The sequence below is a fragment of the Crotalus tigris genome, unplaced genomic scaffold (assembly GCF_016545835.1).
Source record: "Crotalus tigris isolate CLP2741 ecotype Arizona unplaced genomic scaffold, ASM1654583v1 scf7180000024439.5362192, whole genome shotgun sequence".
Lineage (NCBI taxonomy): Eukaryota > Metazoa > Chordata > Lepidosauria > Squamata > Viperidae > Crotalus > Crotalus tigris.
In genome coordinates, this window is record NW_024100609.1 from 4,127,826 (window position 1) to 4,145,524 (window position 17,699).

The 17,699-nt window shown below is 37.0% G+C and overlaps 1 protein-coding gene across 1 annotated transcript in view; it reads right to left on the reverse strand.

Annotated features, from left to right (window-relative positions):
• Positions 1-12,329, reverse strand: part of NOL10 (nucleolar protein 10) — a 38,357-nt gene extending 26,028 nt beyond the window's left edge. The window contains exons 1-9 of the mRNA XM_039331872.1: positions 12,209-12,329; positions 8,979-9,024; positions 7,663-7,761; positions 6,993-7,070; positions 5,457-5,494; positions 4,164-4,300; positions 2,580-2,645; positions 1,722-1,782; positions 53-138 (exon numbers count right to left, since the gene is read on the reverse strand). Coding sequence (XP_039187806.1) covers positions 53-138; positions 1,722-1,782; positions 2,580-2,645; positions 4,164-4,300; positions 5,457-5,494; positions 6,993-7,070; positions 7,663-7,761; positions 8,979-9,024; positions 12,209-12,274 — 677 coding nt within the window. The 5' untranslated portion in view covers positions 12,275-12,329. The remainder of the gene's footprint in view (positions 1-52; positions 139-1,721; positions 1,783-2,579; positions 2,646-4,163; positions 4,301-5,456; positions 5,495-6,992; positions 7,071-7,662; positions 7,762-8,978; positions 9,025-12,208) is intronic.
• Between the last annotated feature and the right edge of the window lie 5,370 nt (positions 12,330-17,699).

Sequence of the window (17,699 nt, forward strand, 5' to 3'; positions counted from 1 at the left end):
TTATTTCTGTTAGAAATACGACACAGGAGAGATATTTAGAATATGTCCATACTCTTGATCAGCAGTCACGCTGTTTAAAGCGCAATCCAGTATCCCAACACGATTTCTCACTCTAGGGTCCCAGCATTCCACCTTTCCCTGAGAAAAACAAAGCAAAATGCCACTCGGTTATTCTGAATAATTCACCATGGTTCACCTGCTTCCTGATCTGCTTTTTACAGAAATTACCAAATTATTTTAATGCACATTTATTCCTCCAGTTTAAATATTGTGCTGCAGTCGAATCTGACATGATTTCCCCCGATTCTGAACAACATAACTCAGGAGATTCCAAAGGCAGAATAACAGAGCTCCTGCAGAGAATCAGCCAGCTGAATTATATGGAGTAGCTGAGCTCTATTTGGGAAGAAAGGGCCCTAAGAAGCAGTTAGTGTAAACTGTGATTGTCTGGTTGAACAGTTAATTGGTATAATTGTTTGTTTACTCCAAGCTGAAGCTGGATAGAACCCCATTAAGATTATAGAGGCAATATCTACCAGTACAGGTAAGTCTTCGAATTACAACCAGAATTGGGAATAGAATTCATTTCTTACTTGTTAAGTAAGTCTTGCCCTATTTTATGACCTTTTTTGCCACGTGTGCTAAATGAATCACTGCCGTTGTTAAGTGAATCAGGCGGTCGCTAAGCAAATCCAGCTTCCTTCGCTGACACTGCTTGTTGGAAGATGTCTGGGGAAGCTTGCAAACGGTGATCACATGACCCCAAGATGCTGCAACCGTCATAAATACATGCTGGTTGTGCCAACTGCCCAAATTTTGATCACATGACTGTAGGGATGCCATAGCAGGTCTTAAGCACAAATACTGGTTGCAAATCACTTTTTTCAGTGCCTCTGTAACTTCGAACCGTTGCTACATGAATGATTGGTAAGTCGAGGATTACTCTGAGCTTCAGGAAGTGGAAGAGGATTTTTCGATTATGTGGACCCTGCCTTGCCAGGCTGTTCACGATGGCCAGCTGGATAAGGATAAGCAGCTGAATCTAAGCAATGGCCAAGACCACTTTGAAGGAAGGGAGGAGGTTCCAGCAGCCCTGAAACAGGTGCCACTTTGCTGACTCCTCGAGAGGGAAGCCTCTGATCCATCTCTGATGGATGACCACTATCCAAACTTGTTCTAGAGAAGATTGTTACAAAAGCAGATCAGTAATTAGAAAGCTCTCTAGAAGATGCAGAATTATCTGGATCCATGGCAGTGTTGATTCAGCCTGTCTACTTAGGAATAAACTTTGTTGAGTTTAAATAGAATAGATCTATCTACTCTTAGATAGAAGAGTAGATAAAAGGGTAGAGAAGTGAAGCTTCAATAATTGTTGATTATTATTTAACTTTTTTTATAGTAAAATGCCTCCAGCCAAAATGAACAAAAAGAACAGCCAGCAACATCCTTTTCCAGGATACATTTTTCCACTTCCCAGTTATCTTTTCTTACTTCCAAAAATCAATGTCCTCTGCTCAGTATTTAATAGGTAACATTTGTAGAGATTCTCCTGCTAACATTTTCCATTAAAAATTTGGAGATGACTCTTTAAAATATATTTCTAGAAGCTTTACATTTTCCTTACATCTTCTCCTATCTCCCACTTCTGGGCAAGTGATGCTGTTCTGACCCAAAACTGAACCAGTTCTTGAGAATGAGTACACAATTTTAAACTCGCTTACCTCAATCGTCCCAGTGGCAAATAAACCATGTACAGGATTTATGTCGCATACATGATTCTCTCTAGAAAACAACAATAATAAGTGTTTAATGCAGACAGGGAATAAAATCCTCAAGAATCATGTTTGTTAGAAACATTAAAACCAATCAAAATATATAGAAAGCAAAAATAATATAGGACAAATTGAACGCAGTGGCTTGCATTTGAATTACTGTATTTTCTTTCTGATGTAAAATATGCATCATGATATAAATTCAAAACCAGAAATTATCACAGAAGAAATAATGAAACATTTGCTTTCCCCCTAAAATATCTCAAATACAAATGTCTTAATTCTTAATTGGCCATCCTGGCCCAATCTGCAGATGATTTAAACAAATGCTTTATAATCTGGGTACAAACTAGAGGGATGCGTATATTAAAAGTAACTCCTCCCATGATGGAGCAAACCCTCAGCAATCAACTTATTATTCCTAGTTCAAATGTCATGAGAAGCTATCTTAGCATAGTGAATCATGGCTTGTTTTACAATTTGTAGAAAGAAAACACTAAACTTAAAAAGAAAGTGAGGTCTGCAGGCAGAAAGATTCCTTCTGCTTTTGCTGGACTATTCAGCCGATTTTAGAATTAATGTAATAAGCCAATGCTGACCGTGAATAGTGTTCAACATTTACAATGTACATATAGTATTGTATGTATGTGGACAAACACAAACACACACACACATATAAATACCAAACCCAGATTGTTTAGAAATTAGCTTGTTATCCATCTATGGTGTTTTTACAGAGATCTTATATAGTTTGGCTCCACCTACTGGAAAAAGATTCTTACATTAGAAAGCAGAAGATATACTTACGAAGCATCTGTTTGTAGAGAATTCAAATACCTTCCTTGTTCCAGATTTAGCCTGTATATTTCAGAACTGTAACAAGAAAGAAAACACTCACTTTGCTTTTGATTCCTGAGTTTTACAAAGAAAGATTAAAAACCATGCAGGCAAGAAATGATGAATTAAATTAGTTCTGCTAAAGATAAAGAAGATGGCTGTGATGGAATGAAGAGCCAGTGAGTAGATTGGCTCTTCGCTATTCTACTCTGGACAGGAAGAGGACTTGTGATGGTCCACAAGTGTTCCATACAGCCGTTCATCCCAAGGAGACTGCAACACAATCGTTTACTGCATGTTTAGAGCTCTTGGAGACAAGAAAATAACCATCCTGCTCAAACCTCAATCAGCAACTTTAAGGACACTAGGTTTGCTTTTCTAGTAATTTTTGGCCATTGCTTGTGAACTACTTTTTAGGTAATAGGAACATCTGGATTGACATGTCTGAAAATACTGGGTGAGTGACAAAAATCCCAGTACTTTACAATACTTCTGTATTTTTGTAACAAAAATGACATGGACCTGTCTCTGAAGTCAAGAGGAGATCAGCTTGCCTTGAAGGGGAGTTTAAAATAATATATAATAAATGTAAATATTATAAATATATAATTATAAATATAAAAGTATATATATATATAAAAAACAAAGATTTTTAGGCATTGTTATTTGAGTGTCAGAAATTCAATCATGTCACCCAAAGAGCCATTAAGACAGTCGGCTCATAGCTATTCTGAAATTCTGCTCCAGGCTCTCTACAATGTACAGAGATACTGGTAGAGGTACAGATTCCTCACCAAATGTCAATGGGAAAAATGTAACTTCAATGTAAATTCTGAACATAACTCCACTTTCTCCTTTTTTTATAACAAGTCAAGAAAAAAAATTGTTTCATTGTTTGGAAAGAATATAGACCTAGTCTTGGTAAAAGGGGAAGAATGAGCACTTCGTTAAGGGGAGATTTTCAAAAACGATTACTTAATTTTGAGAAACAAAAAGCATGAAAAAGAAACTCGAAAATAATCCCACCTTTATTTTGTTTGGAGCAGAGACAAACACAATCAAGCTCTCAAGATTCTGTAATTCTATCCTACAACAGTAAAGAATATTTCAGCAATCTCAACTGTTGTGCCTGTTTCTTGACCTTGCCAATCCCAAAGGCTGACAATTCTTACACTTCCATGGAAAGGACTGGATTATGTTTCAAAGTTGTAATTAAACATTAAAAAAGCTTTTTAAAAATCTCATTTAATTTTCCAAGATTTCCAGTTATGATTTTTGCAGTTCTTTTACAAATATTTTTAAAATGAATTTAGGTCCTCAGTTATTCACGTGATTGAAATGTGCACAAATATATTAGAAAACTATTTGATTTCAGAAAAGCACTGCAGCAGTTGTGCTTGACTTAGATAGAAGTGTTTATTAAATAATTTCATCACTTTACTCAGGGAGAAAAAGAAAATGAATTTTTAGGGAAAAAAAAGAACTAGTCAAAACGATTTCCCACGTAGAAAAATAAAAGTAGAATTTAATAATGATTCAAAACATCACAAATACCTCGCTCCTACAAAGTATAAGTCACAGGATGGATAATGATATGAGAAATCTCTTCCAAATTTTGGTATTCTTGTCCTGTAATAACGGCCATGTTGTGAATGAAATTCCACGTATCTATCATTGTGCAAGAAAACGATCTGAAAAGTACAAGCCACAAAACTGCATTGGAGAGGATTACTTCTCCCAACTGATACTCTTATAAAGCGTCATTGAAACAAAACAAAGCAATTGTTTAAAACAAAGAATTCATCATTCAAAAAAATTATGTCACTAGGGCAGGAGTAGGCAACCTTGGCTCTTTTATGACTTGTGGACTTCAACTCCCAGAATTCTGTGCTGGCTCAGGAATTCTGGGAGTTGAAGTCCATGAGTCAAAAAAAAGCCAAGGTTGCCTACCCCTGCATTAGGGCTATGTAAATCCTTGAAAGGATTATTTGCTTCAGGAGTTAACAAGGGCCTTTTTGAAGCAAAGGTGCAAAGTGAAGCCGCACCACACTTATCTTTACTGAAACAAAGGGGATCTATTTCTACATAACAAAGAGATTCTCCCTAGTCACAGGGGCTACTGCTTGTCCCGTGGTCCCTTGAGGCAGATCACACAACCTGCCTCATCTCTGTCAAGGTGGACCAATGCATATCCAGGAAGTGCTTTTTCTCACTGAGACACAACAGGGGTCTTCCAAAAATGATGCTCCTCAAGCAGCTCCTTATCTGGGATGGTCTGACGATTTCTCCTCTGGACAGGGAGTTGGACTAGAAGACCTCCAAGGTCCTCTCCGACTTTATGATTCTGTGACAAGGTAAATTCTATGAAGCATGTGAAGCCTCTTTCAGAAACAGAGAAGATATAACAAGGCAGAGGGACATCACATTCGTTCAGTTTAGTTCTCTCTTTTGTAAGGGTATACGGCAGGAGTTACCAAAAAATGGATTTATGAGTTTTACTTTATTAGCTTCACACACACACACACACAGGAGAGACGGTTTAGCATAGTGGTTGAAACCAGGAGCCCTTGAGTTCTAGTCCCACCTTGGGCACAAAACCAGCTGGGTGACCTTGGGCCAGTCCCTCTTCCTCAACATGGGAAGGAGGCAAAAACAAAACACGTCTGAAAAAACCTTGCCAAGAAAACCGGAGAGACTTCTCTGAGTAGTCTCCAAGAATAGGACATAACTGAGCAAAAGAAGAGAAAAGGTTCACACTGCAGGCTAAGCCAGGGTATTTTTTTAAACTGTAGTCCCAAATTTACTACTATTTACACATATGATTAAAAAAATTAGAAGTTGACCTACCTTTGAGTAATCGTCCGATAAAATATCAAATGTGACTACTGGGGAGATGAAAAGTAGATTACAAATGGCAGTCAGTCATAGAGCAACTATTTCACATCATGCTTTACCCCACTTTCTCAAAACTTAATTTCATCACCCACCAAACACTCTCTGATCTTACAGCCAGAATCAGGGGCCAGAGCTGGACCAGGCACGGCCATTACAGCTCTCCATTTGCCTCCTCACCCAAACTTTTCTCTCCTGGGCTTGTGATCCATGGTACTGCTGCATCTTGAACCAAGAACGTCCACAACAAGAAGAGCAACTTGTCTTTCAGTCCAGACTCTTACTACTGTAAAAAGGTTTCAATCTCTCCCATTAGGTTCAAGGACCCAAGAGAAGCAATGGCAAGATTTATTTATGTACAACATTTGTGCATTGCCTGATTCTCTTTGACCCTGGAACCCCTCCAAAGTTGCTTTCATGGCTCTCCATGGGCTACCTGCTTTAGTATCAGTTAAGTGTAAGCCAAGAGGGAGTAGCTCTGCACTCATCCTGGATAAGCAACAAATGAGTGCAAGTCTGCTTATTGTTTAAATATCCTGCCCAGAACAGAATAGTATCGGTTGTTACAGAATGTTGTATCTTCTAAGTGTTATATTAGAAGATAATCCTCAAAAAATCTTAAGGGATCATTCCCTCACAGAGCCCAAAGAATGAAGAGGAGAATCCATGTCCAGCAAGCTTTCTCCTTCAATGATAATTTGTTTAAAATCAGGAATATTTCAATGTACTGCCCAAACACAGTGAAATTTTAGAAAAAATTCCAGTTTGCCAGTCATATATTTTTAAAGAATACAATTCAGTTTTCTACAATATATTTTCCAAAGAACAAAAATAGCATACATTGAAACTGCTACATCTTCATTCTTGAAGACCTAGCTTTTCCCTTGGCATTGCAGCCAAGATGTTAGCTAAGCCTAATTGGTATGAATGCTTTATTATATGTTATGGTTAAGTTTTGAAGTCTCGATTATATTATATTGTACTGTATTGCAGGGGTTCCCAACCCCAGGGCCGTGGACCAGTACCAGGCTGCAGCATGCCAGCAACTGGCCCACACAAACAAGGAAAGCCCCATCCACAGGATGCAGACAGCACACAAAATCACGCACTCTCCGGTCCGTGGAAAAACCTCTCTCCACGTAACCAGTACCTGGTGCCCAAAAGGTTGGGGACCTCTGCTGTATTGTATTGGTCTTATTTTATTTTGCTTTATATTGGGTTTTTCATCTATTAGCTTCCCAGAGTATTATTAGATTGAGATGATTACCTTATAAATTATACAAATAAACATAGTACAGCTATTGCATTAATAAGAAAAACATTCAGACCACTTAGGGTGCAACCCCTATCTGCTCCCCAAGAAAAATACTTCACAGACCAGATGTGTACTTATTTCTAAATAAACGTGGATTGATTTACTCTTTGAGATTTTTTTCCCCCTTTGTGCCTAATTTATCCATATTGTTTTCCATCATAATCAAGATTACTAACCTTCGGCATCCAAGCATCTTTCAAATTTCATGGATAACTGATAGGTATCAAAACATCGGACCCTTGGCTTATATGTGCCTGTTAAAAATATATATTTAACATCAAAGTGAAAAGAAAGATTCAGAGGTTGATTTAAGAGATTTTGATCTAGAAATTAATGGATAGGCAAAACAAAAATAGTCTGAAATTTTGTTCTTAGCGAAATTCAACAATGAAAATGGTCCTAGTTCACATATATGCAAATGAGTTTCCATGCAGGCCAAATATGTACATATATGCACATGTACATATGCTTATAAAAACTGCCATCCAGGTCTCCCATAGCAGCCATTTTATAACAGTGACTAAAATATGTCCTTAATATTGTTTAAGTGTGTCCTTGGGACCAACAAACCCTTTTCTAATTTCAATATTACATCAAAATTCTTTGTGATGCTGTAATATAAAAGAAAATTGAAACATTAATGCATCGGATATAATCTCTACTCACATTATCTTTCTTTAAGGCTCCCAAATACACAATGATCCACTCTCCTAATCTTTGCAAGATTTAGTGCCAGCAGACACTATATTAGATTTGTGTGTAATCTCCAGAATCCAACCCAGCATTCCTCAGTCATAATTTGCCTTTAAAGGCTTATTAACTGGACCAGGTTTTAGCCAAACTTACCTGTTGCCATTACGTACTGCCCATCTTGTGACACCTTGATCTTGGTGCTAACAGCAGGCATTTCAAAATCTTGGATAAGTTCAATTCTTCTATGAATGTCTTTAAAATATGAAATAAAATTTGAAGAAAGACTGCATAGCAAATGCATCCCTACTGCTGGACAATAATGGCATCAGCACTGCTTAACATTGCCCCACTTGGCCTAGATACCTTTTATATACCCTATGCTTATGCAATTTGCTCTGTAAAATGTTATTGCACAAACACCCTCGCCTTTTGTTCCTTCTTTGCATTTACCACACACTGCTGCTATACACACACCACTGCTATGAGCCTTGCATCTTTTTCCTCAAATGTGCTTCTGACACACTAACAAAAGAAAATGTATCCTTCAAATTATCCTCAATCCCTGCTAATAACATGTATACATCTATGTGGGGTTTTTTTAACAGTATAGTTTTCCCATCACTTTTTTTCATACAATGATTTTTCTATTTCTGCCTAGTCTAAAACCCTTGGATTTGCTGATGATCTCTCATTAAGATATTAACCAGGTCCAATTCTGCCTAGCTTTTTCAAGAACGGATCCAGAAGCTGCCACCCGCAGTAACATTAAAATAAAGAACATTTTTTTTCTTTTGTTGATCAATTTTTCTTTGTCAGTTTCTGAGTTTTCAGTGTTTCCATTACAACACTGAATTTTTGCTGTTTATGCCTCTTGGGTCAGTGTTTCAGAGAATTATCTCGTTTCTTCCCCCACATGAAAACTATTTTTTAGTTTTAAAAAATCTGGCTTCATGTATATACTATGCCATTTAAAACTCCTTTTGTACTCCTAAGCTTTTAATCAAACATAGCAAGTTCAGAATATTCTGTACTGACTAACACAACATACCAACTCCCAGAACAAGACTAACTAGAATTGAAAAAAGGAAGAAGTCACAAAGGCACTAAAATTACACTTCTACCAGACATTTATGCACTAAAGGACCCCACTCACTGAGCATGAAAAAAATAACTTTCAAATCTAGATGCTGTAAAAATGTCCATGGCGACCATTCAAACAATCAACTAAATTTCACAAGACACTATTATTTTTAAAAAATACTTTGCCAGTTTAAACACAGACAAGAAAACAGAAACATACAGAGAAGGCAGGGAATGTTCTTCCTTCCAACATTAATAAAATGCAGAAGCTATGGTTGGAACATGTCTTCAGCTTGGTATCATGAAAAAATTTGTTGGAATCTGAAATAATATTAACATGCACGAATGAACATAAGAACTCTTTTTAGAATAAAATAAAGGCAACTCACCAACATTTTTCTTTTGCAGTGCTCTTTTTTTTCTATCAGAAAGCCACTATAAAAAAACACAAAGAAAAACTCTGAAGTTTAATGATTTGCAGAAAAGACTAAAGAAAGGTTGCTCAAGAAGGCCGGTTTATATTTTAAAAAATCTTCAGCTAAACGCTCTCAGCTTACAAAGGATTAAACATTAAAAATACAATAAAATCAAATAAAACAATAACTGCAGCAGGATCCAACACAGTAACTGCATATTCACAAGTGCTGAAAAGTCACCTGATTCTGTAACTAAGCGTACCTTTACCATCACAAGAGCATATTACAAAATTAAGAACTCGGGGAATATGTAAGCAGTTGATTAGAAATTTTCATCTCTACTGTGCAGGTGTTTTCAAAATAATTCACTGCAATCCCTGTAGCTTTATTTTTCTTTCAAGAAGCTGGAGACACTATATTTTTGCCTTATCAGCTTACAAATCTTAGATCATGCAATAAAGATCTAGTGAATTTGGTACAGTAATACAGTCAGAAAAGCGCTATTTCAAAAAAATACTCCCAACTTTCATACAAAGGAAGTATAACATTTGCAAAATAACATGTTAAATACATAAAAACAACTTTTGCCGGTTTTGTATCTGCCAGTGTGGTAGAATTTAATTTCTAGCCAGTATATCAATAAAATATTGACTCTTAAATAGCCCAAATGTTCACAAAAACAAGGGGGGGGGCAATACTGCATTTTTCTTCTACGTATCCTGAGAATTAGTTCAAGGAAGGCACTTCTTTTTTTTATAAGATTTTTATTGATTTTTTTCATACATTCAATAGTACTTGTTCAACAGATATTTTAAACAGATTAAGAATACTTTTTGGACTAATAGATTTATTTTGATGAAAATTATGTATTGGAATTGAAAAAATGTTGATTTTTTAGATTGGGATGGTTTTAATAATTAATGGAGTGTTTTAACTTAGATGAGTTTTTTTTGTACAATAACATAGATGTGATAAAGTACGATAATCAATTGGATGAAATTTGAACTTTGTGTAATGAATTGAAGTGAATTAAGGTTTAACGTTATTTTTTAACTAAGATAGCTATTGTGTAATGGAAGAAGAAATAAATGAGATTGGTGATAAAAGGAGGGAAGAGAAATTAAGAACTAGAATACATCTGGAAGGGATACCTGAATTGATAACTTGTTGATTTAAAGTTAAATTTGATTTTGGTAATTGTAAACTGATAAAGTTTTAAAACAGGTTTAGTAGTAATAGAAATTTAATTTAGAAATGGAATATTTTAAACATATTATGTTATTTGAGGGGAAAAGAGAGGAGACAGTGAATGTATTAAGTTGAGTTGTTTATTTATGTTTTTACTTTTGAATGTCTGATTACCCAAACACCACAATGTGTCCTGAGCACTTTTTCTTAAAAACTAAAAAAAACCAATAAAATATTTTATAATAATAGTACTTGTTCAACAAATGTGTTGTCTGAGTTTTACATTCACAAATACAGATTTAATTCCTAATCCTTTATTCTTTCCTCTAGCCTTTGATAAAATAAGTCCCAAGTTTGATAATATTGTTTCTTCTTTTTCTTTCAACCTCAAAGTCAGTCTATCCATCTCCGCACATTCTAGTATTTTTTTAATTATTTCTTCATCTGACAGTATTTCTTCATTTTTCCAATATTGTGTGAATATAATTCTTGCCGCTGTTGTTACATGTAAAATCAAATATATGCTTTGCTTATCAGTCTGTTCTGGCATTATATCTAATAAAAAGAAAGGTACACTTCTAAATACCTGTACTTACACTTTGCAGAATTCAGTATTAGACATACATAGGACCACACTGTGAGTGATATTACTTGTTTACCAACCACTTGTTCAGCAACCATTCAAAGTTACAATGAGCTGAACAAGGAGATTTAAGACCCCTCCTTGAAGCTGAGGCCCTGGCACCCTGCCCATGATCATGTAATTGTGGTTTAGGTGCTTGGCAACTGGTGCATATTTACATTGCTTGTAGTGTCCAGCAGTCACATGATCACCATCTGCGGTCTTCAGTCAGATTCTAATAGTCACATGACCTTTTATTTTACAATTGTGTCACTTAAGCAGGTGATGAGACTACCCGTACATCTACAGATTATAGTATTAAAACCTAGATCTTGATGAATAAAAGTAATCACCTTACCTAAATTTTATCAGTATTCTAAAACAGAATATGAATAGAAAGGACCTCTTTTGATTGTCTACAGCTACGAAAGAGTATCAAAGCCACCAATATGGCAACGCCAAGCAATATTTTGCATCTCATTACAAATTCCTCCAAGGCTAATTTAATTAAGTCTTCATTCTCCCAATTGAGTCAGAGGTAGAGTTATAAAAAGGAAATGATGTCTGTAGCACTTTAAAATGAACTTATCAAATCTAAAAAAACGTGGAGGGCAACTCCCAAATCCCTTAACACTGGCCAGGAAACAAAGTTGTGGAATGCTGCCTTCAAGATTAATACGACATATGTTCAGAGTAAATATTAAACATTAATGATCTCAAAGCAGCTTATTTTTAACTATAAAGAAGAAGACAGCCTAACTTGTTGCAAAAGCATGAGATTTTATGTACTACTTGTTTCATCGGAGGGTCCAACAGATTTAAAAGGCGAAAAGATTTGAAAATCAGCTGCCTTAGAGAAGCTAATAAAGGAGAATATTTGTAACTCAGGACGGAAATGAGGAGTCCTTGATGCTCTCTGGGCTTGGTTTTTCTTGCAGTTGTTTCATTACCCAACTACGTAACATCATCAGTGCTACGTGCATCACTAGCACTGATGATGTTACCTAATTTGGGTAATGAAACGTCCGCAAGAAAACAACCAAGCGCAGAGAAAGCATCGAGGACGCTTCAGGAAAACTTCATCCAGCCAGGTCCACAGAGGTTCTTGCAATATTCCTTTCTCGTCATCTTCTAACATTGGCCATGCGGCCTTCGAGAAGCCGGAGTGGCTCTCCCGTAACAATAGATGTTTTCCGTAAGGCCAGAGATACCCTTTCCCGGGTAGCGATCGCCTTTTCGACCTGTATTGATAGGGAACTTGAAGCGCACGATCCGCCTTTGGGCATCGCGCAGAGCGAAAAGACGCGCGCTCTATACTAAGAAGCGCAGCGCGCGGGAAGGCGGAGCGCGCTGACAGGGCAAAGGCGGGGGTTTCGCGCTCCCGCATTCTCACCTCCGGCAGGCTCCGGCCGGCGCTCAGGCTGTAGATTTTCACCTCGTTGAGGCTGGAGACCTGCATACCGCCCCTCTTCCCGGACGAGTACCGGGCTTCACTTCCGGGAGCGAGAGAGAACTCTTCCGGCCATAGAGTGGAGAAAAAAAACACTCGAAAGGCGGCGGGTCATGTCATCCTAGATCGTCAACCACGTGATCCCATCTGAAGCACTTTTGCGCTTCGTCCTTTCGGGCTGGATCTTTTATTTCTTTTTCCTTTTGCTCAGAAAGGAGAGGCTGGAAAAGAAGGTTTCCAGCAACTCTGAACTTGGCTCTGGATTAGGTGGGAAGTCCCTTCGCGAAGTGCATACTTGAACGTATACACGGAATCCTGACCCCCCCTTCTCCAAAGAATCAGAATAGACCTGGAAGAGACCTTAGAGGTCTTCTAGTCCAGCCCCCTGCTCAAGCAGGAGACCCTACCATTCCAGACAAGTGGCTGTTCAGTCTCTTCTTAAAAACTTCCAGTGTTGAAGCAGCCACAACTTCTGAAGGCAAAAGCTGTTCCACTGGTTAGTTGTCCTCACTGTTAGGAAGTTTCTCCTTAATTCCAGGTTGCTTCTTGATTAGTTTCCATCCATTTTTTCTTGTCCTGCCCTCTGGTGCTTTGGAAAATAAATTAAACCCCTCCTCTTTGTGGCGGCTTTCTGGCAAAGCAGGGCCAAGTTCCCACTCTTCCTTCTTCCCTGCTGAATGTGGCCTCAGATGTGTTCTTCTGTGCCAGTTGGTCTTTATACCCAAGTTTTTCCTTGGGCTGAATGAGGGCCCCAGCAACCCCCATCCCCAAAAAGAGCAAGAAAGAAAGCCAGAGGTGCTTGGTCTTGGTTGCCATGCCGTTCCTTGGAAATTGTGTTTTCCAGGAAATTCCATTTCATTCTGGAGGAGTATAGTGGTGGCTTTCTACTTTCCATTGTACCACACCACTTTTTGCTCAATTTCCCCAGAGGTACTGGGGTAAAACTACCTTTTCTAAAGATGTGAAAGTCCGTATCTGAGAAAAAAGGTGGATGTTTAACTCTTTGAGTCTTCATCTGTCCTTTGAACTAGCCAACTGCAAATGACAGATTTAAAGTCTGCTTCTACAATGGTAATCAAACAAACCTCTACAGTAGACAATAATAGCAGCAGCCAGGATAGTTTGTTAAGCAGTTTTGTAAAATTTGTAGGTAGCATATAAAGTCAGTCCTCAGCTTTTGACCATAATTGAGTCCCAAATGTCTGTTGCTAATCAAGGCAGTTGCTAAGTGAGTTGTGCCTCATTTTACAAACCTTTTCACCACAGTTGTTAAGTGAATCATTGAAGTTGTTAAATGAATCATGTGGTCATTAAGCAAATCTGACTTCCTCTATTGACTTTGCTTTGTTGGAAGCCAGGTTACAAATGTGATCATATGACCCCAGGAAAATGCAACTGTCATAAATACATGCCGGTTGCCAAGTGCTTGAATTTTGATCATGTGACCATGAGGCTGCAATGTTGGTTGGTGTGAAAACCATTCATAAATTGCTTTTCTCTGCTGTTGTAACTTCAAATGATCAATAAACAAATGGTTGTAAGTCAACAACGTACCTTTGAAATTAGCAGAAATATATTAAAAGTCTTGGAAGATATACTGTAACCATCTTTGCTAGTTGCTAAGCATATCTTTTTGGAAAGCCATTCTGGAATAAGAGGAGCTACCATTGAAACAGCCCTTCCGCTGCTATCTTCAACACCAGAGAGTTCCCAGAGCAAAACTGAAATGAAATTAGGGTGTACACAGAAGTACAAAGAGGTGTCCCCCCCCCAGGTACTCTGATCTCAAGCTACAAAGAGCTTGATGAATTAAAATCAGCACTAGAATTGTGACCAGAAATCAAATAGAACCAGTGAAAAAATCATATTAAGCTGACCAATTATGTGGTAACATCCTATTACAATCACTTCCCTTGCTGCAATGAGTATGTATATTTATCCATGAATGTATTTCATATATGAAAGAGAATAGTTAGGATATATATCTGGGGGATTGATTTTAAGCAGTTAATGTTGATCAGTACTTATTCAATTATTTTTTTTCTTCTAATGTAGAGTTTGTGACTGGCATATGGGCACATACACATAGATGATGTGCAAGTGTGTCTCGTTTGTATGTTTACTTGAAATTAAGAAATAACTGTTCACATTATGAATTTAGATATATTAATATCAGCTAAAAACTGATTTTAACTAATGTTTTAACTGTTGTTACTATATCTAAATTCATAATATTGGGAGCTAGCCCTAGAGAGGATCTTTGTCTCCATTTAAATAGATTATTTTTGTCTATTCTTTATTTTAGAAGTGGGTCATCATAATGTATGTTTGTGTTCCTTTCTAATATAAATTAGAATAATATAAATACAATAAATGAATATTCTAGAGCATGTTAAAAGCAACCACACAAAAATTACATTGCAATAAACTGAAATATCCAGGCAAATCAACAAGGCTGTATTCTAGGCAAAAGTCATTCTGCAGGACAACAACTACATCTAAGTATCAAAACAAGCCTAATCCCTGGTTGAAATAAATAGTGAAATTGATTACTAAATAAGAACTGAAAGAACTGAAATTGGTAAACTGGGAACCACTGGTTTTCAGGCTGCACTGAATCTTTATTAAACAGATGTCTCCCAGACCTTGATGCTCAATTTCACTTGAATTGAAAGGTTGAAGAAATGACCTGGAATTTAAATATTGGATGAAACATATAGACAGATGATTTTGTATACAGCAATAGTCAAATCGTCTATGATTTCTGATTTTTCTGGAAGAAAACAACTTATTTAGCCATATCATCTGAAGTTTCTGTTTATAATCAAGTTGCAGAAATATGCGGTGAAGTGTCTGTAGATTTATTGCTAGTCTGGGCATGAAGTCAGCACATCAACACAAAAATATTGATATCAAAACTGGCAAACAGCATACAGATATTATTTCCAAGCAGATTATCCATGCAGAGTCATTAGATCAGAATAGCATATACAGTCTTTATTTTTTTTAAAAAAAAAATCACTATCTGCTTTTGTAAATGTCACCAATCCTTTGGTCATAGATTATTATTTGGGATGAATATACATTCACAAAAATTGAAATCAATGGTGTTAGTTTCACTGGGTGTGCAAAACCCTTTGATCAAAAATTTCTGAAATAAGTTTTACTTAAATGTGGATTTCCTCTTTTTTATTACTTAGATCAATAATTGAGCAATATACTGCTCTATTTTCTTGGAATTTACAACTGGAATTATATGTTTTTCCCCTCACAGAATCTTATTTTGTGAGGGGACAATCATATGATGTCAAGATGACCTCTTATTTTTAATTTGATCCAAATTACACAAATAAAATAATAAATTAGGCATTTCAGGTACAACAGTGACAGCTAACTCTTATTATATGCTGATAGATTGCATCTTATGGATTTTTTAAAACCAAAATCAATTGATTCTTTGCAATAATTTATGATAATAACAGCACTATGGCCTATATTGGCACACAAATAATGATCTGAAGAAAGTAATGACAAAACACTTCTATAACATTGCTATATGAATTTGTTCATCTAGTCCCACCTTAGGCACAAAGCCAGTTGAGGGACCTTAGGCCAGTTCTTTTCTCTCAGTTCTAGGAAGCAGGTAATGGCAAGCCACTTCTGAAAAACCTTGCCCCCCCACACACACACAAAGGGGGGGGAGAGAGAGAGACTAACTTAATTTGAGGCTTCCTTACTTTTAAAAATCTACTGAAATTGATGGCACTATATCTAAATATAGGTTAGATTCTCTCTCTTTGACTAATAGTTCATTTGACACCATTGTTATAGAATTAAAATGTTAATGCCAAAACAACTTTATCATCATATATGTATTTTGACATGTACAGGTTGCCTTTTAAAGTTGTTTCTTTCTTTCAAAACACCATTGGATCATGTCCTGAATGTGATGAATTGTCATTTTTCCTACAGCAGACTCCTCCCTTCACCTTTCCTTAATATATTGCAGGACCTTTTGAATTCAACAGGATTTCTAGATAGTAGAGGCATTATAAATATGCGTGCACACACACACACACACATATTTGTAATGTTAAAGTCCTGTTTCTCTGTGTAACAACAAAAGCCTTGGAGGCTGGGACATAGGCCAATTATTTTCCTTTTCTACCTGTGCTGGAAATGTTGGCCCACTGCAACCAGAAATCAAGATTCAATAACTCTCTCTTTCCAGGGAACCAGGAGAGAGCCCTAATATTTCAGCATTGAGGAGATAATTTCTAGGAAATGCCTTGTAAGACAATGAATACGCATTGTTGTTTCACTAGCCATGCTGCTCACTTCTTCAGAGTGGAAGTGGATACAACTGAACTCCATCATCTATATCATAATATGGATTTTATAATTTTATAATCCCATATTCAATGGAGTGCAGTGATACCCCTTCCCAGACAATTAGGCCATTCTCTCCATTTTAAATTTCCAAAGTCAGGAAGGCATTCAGAGATAAGAAGACCTTGGTCCTCTCAAATGATGGCCCTCTGAGTTGGGTGCACTCTTATTATATGCATTAACCCTGATGCTAATTTCAATCCACCTTGTGCCAGTGTGGTAAACTGCTGAGAATCTTTGGAAATCGAGTGGCTTACAAACTGAAATCAAAACAGGAATACAATTAAACAAATTGCTGGCTGCTGTCTAGAGACAAGTGATATCCTTTCTCTCTATTAAAATCTTGTGCTGCTTTAAAAATTAATAAATGTATCCAGGCCTCATTTTAAAATGGACTGTAATTCATATCATATGATACAGTTTCAATTATCAGCCAGATAGAGTAAGCAAAGCTAATTTGCTTCAGAAGGGAAACCATTATTTGAAGGAGGGCAAAATTAACTATGGGAAGTCTATCTCTTTTGACCAGGGATGAAAAAAGGTCACATTTTAGAAATGGGATAGAACAGAGAAGCCACCAGGGTATATTTTGGCTCTTCTATGGGAGAAAGTAGAAGAGGCCCCATAGTATATGAATAATAGAGGGCTGAGAGTTTTCATAGTTCCATTTCCATGTACAAACCCAATGTTTATTATTATCTCTGTCTGTTTTCAAAGACAGAGAACCATGGTTACAGAAAGATAGATTGGACTTAGTCCAATGCTTATTTTTTAGGTGCAATTTAGAAAAATCTAGGTTATTACTTCATATGCGCCTCAGATCTTTTGAAAATTCACAAGAAGCAACCAATCTCAGCCATATACCAAAATGGCTTGGTGGCACCTCTGAGACTGGCAATGATGGAAGGAAGGAAGGAAGGAAGGAAGGAAGGAAGGAAGGAAGGAAGGAAGGGCGGGCCAGCCCTGGAAAAAGTTCTAAAGCTTCCCTGTTTGGGTGTGTACGCGCCTCCATCGTCTGACGGAGGACGGGACTTCCCTGAGGAAC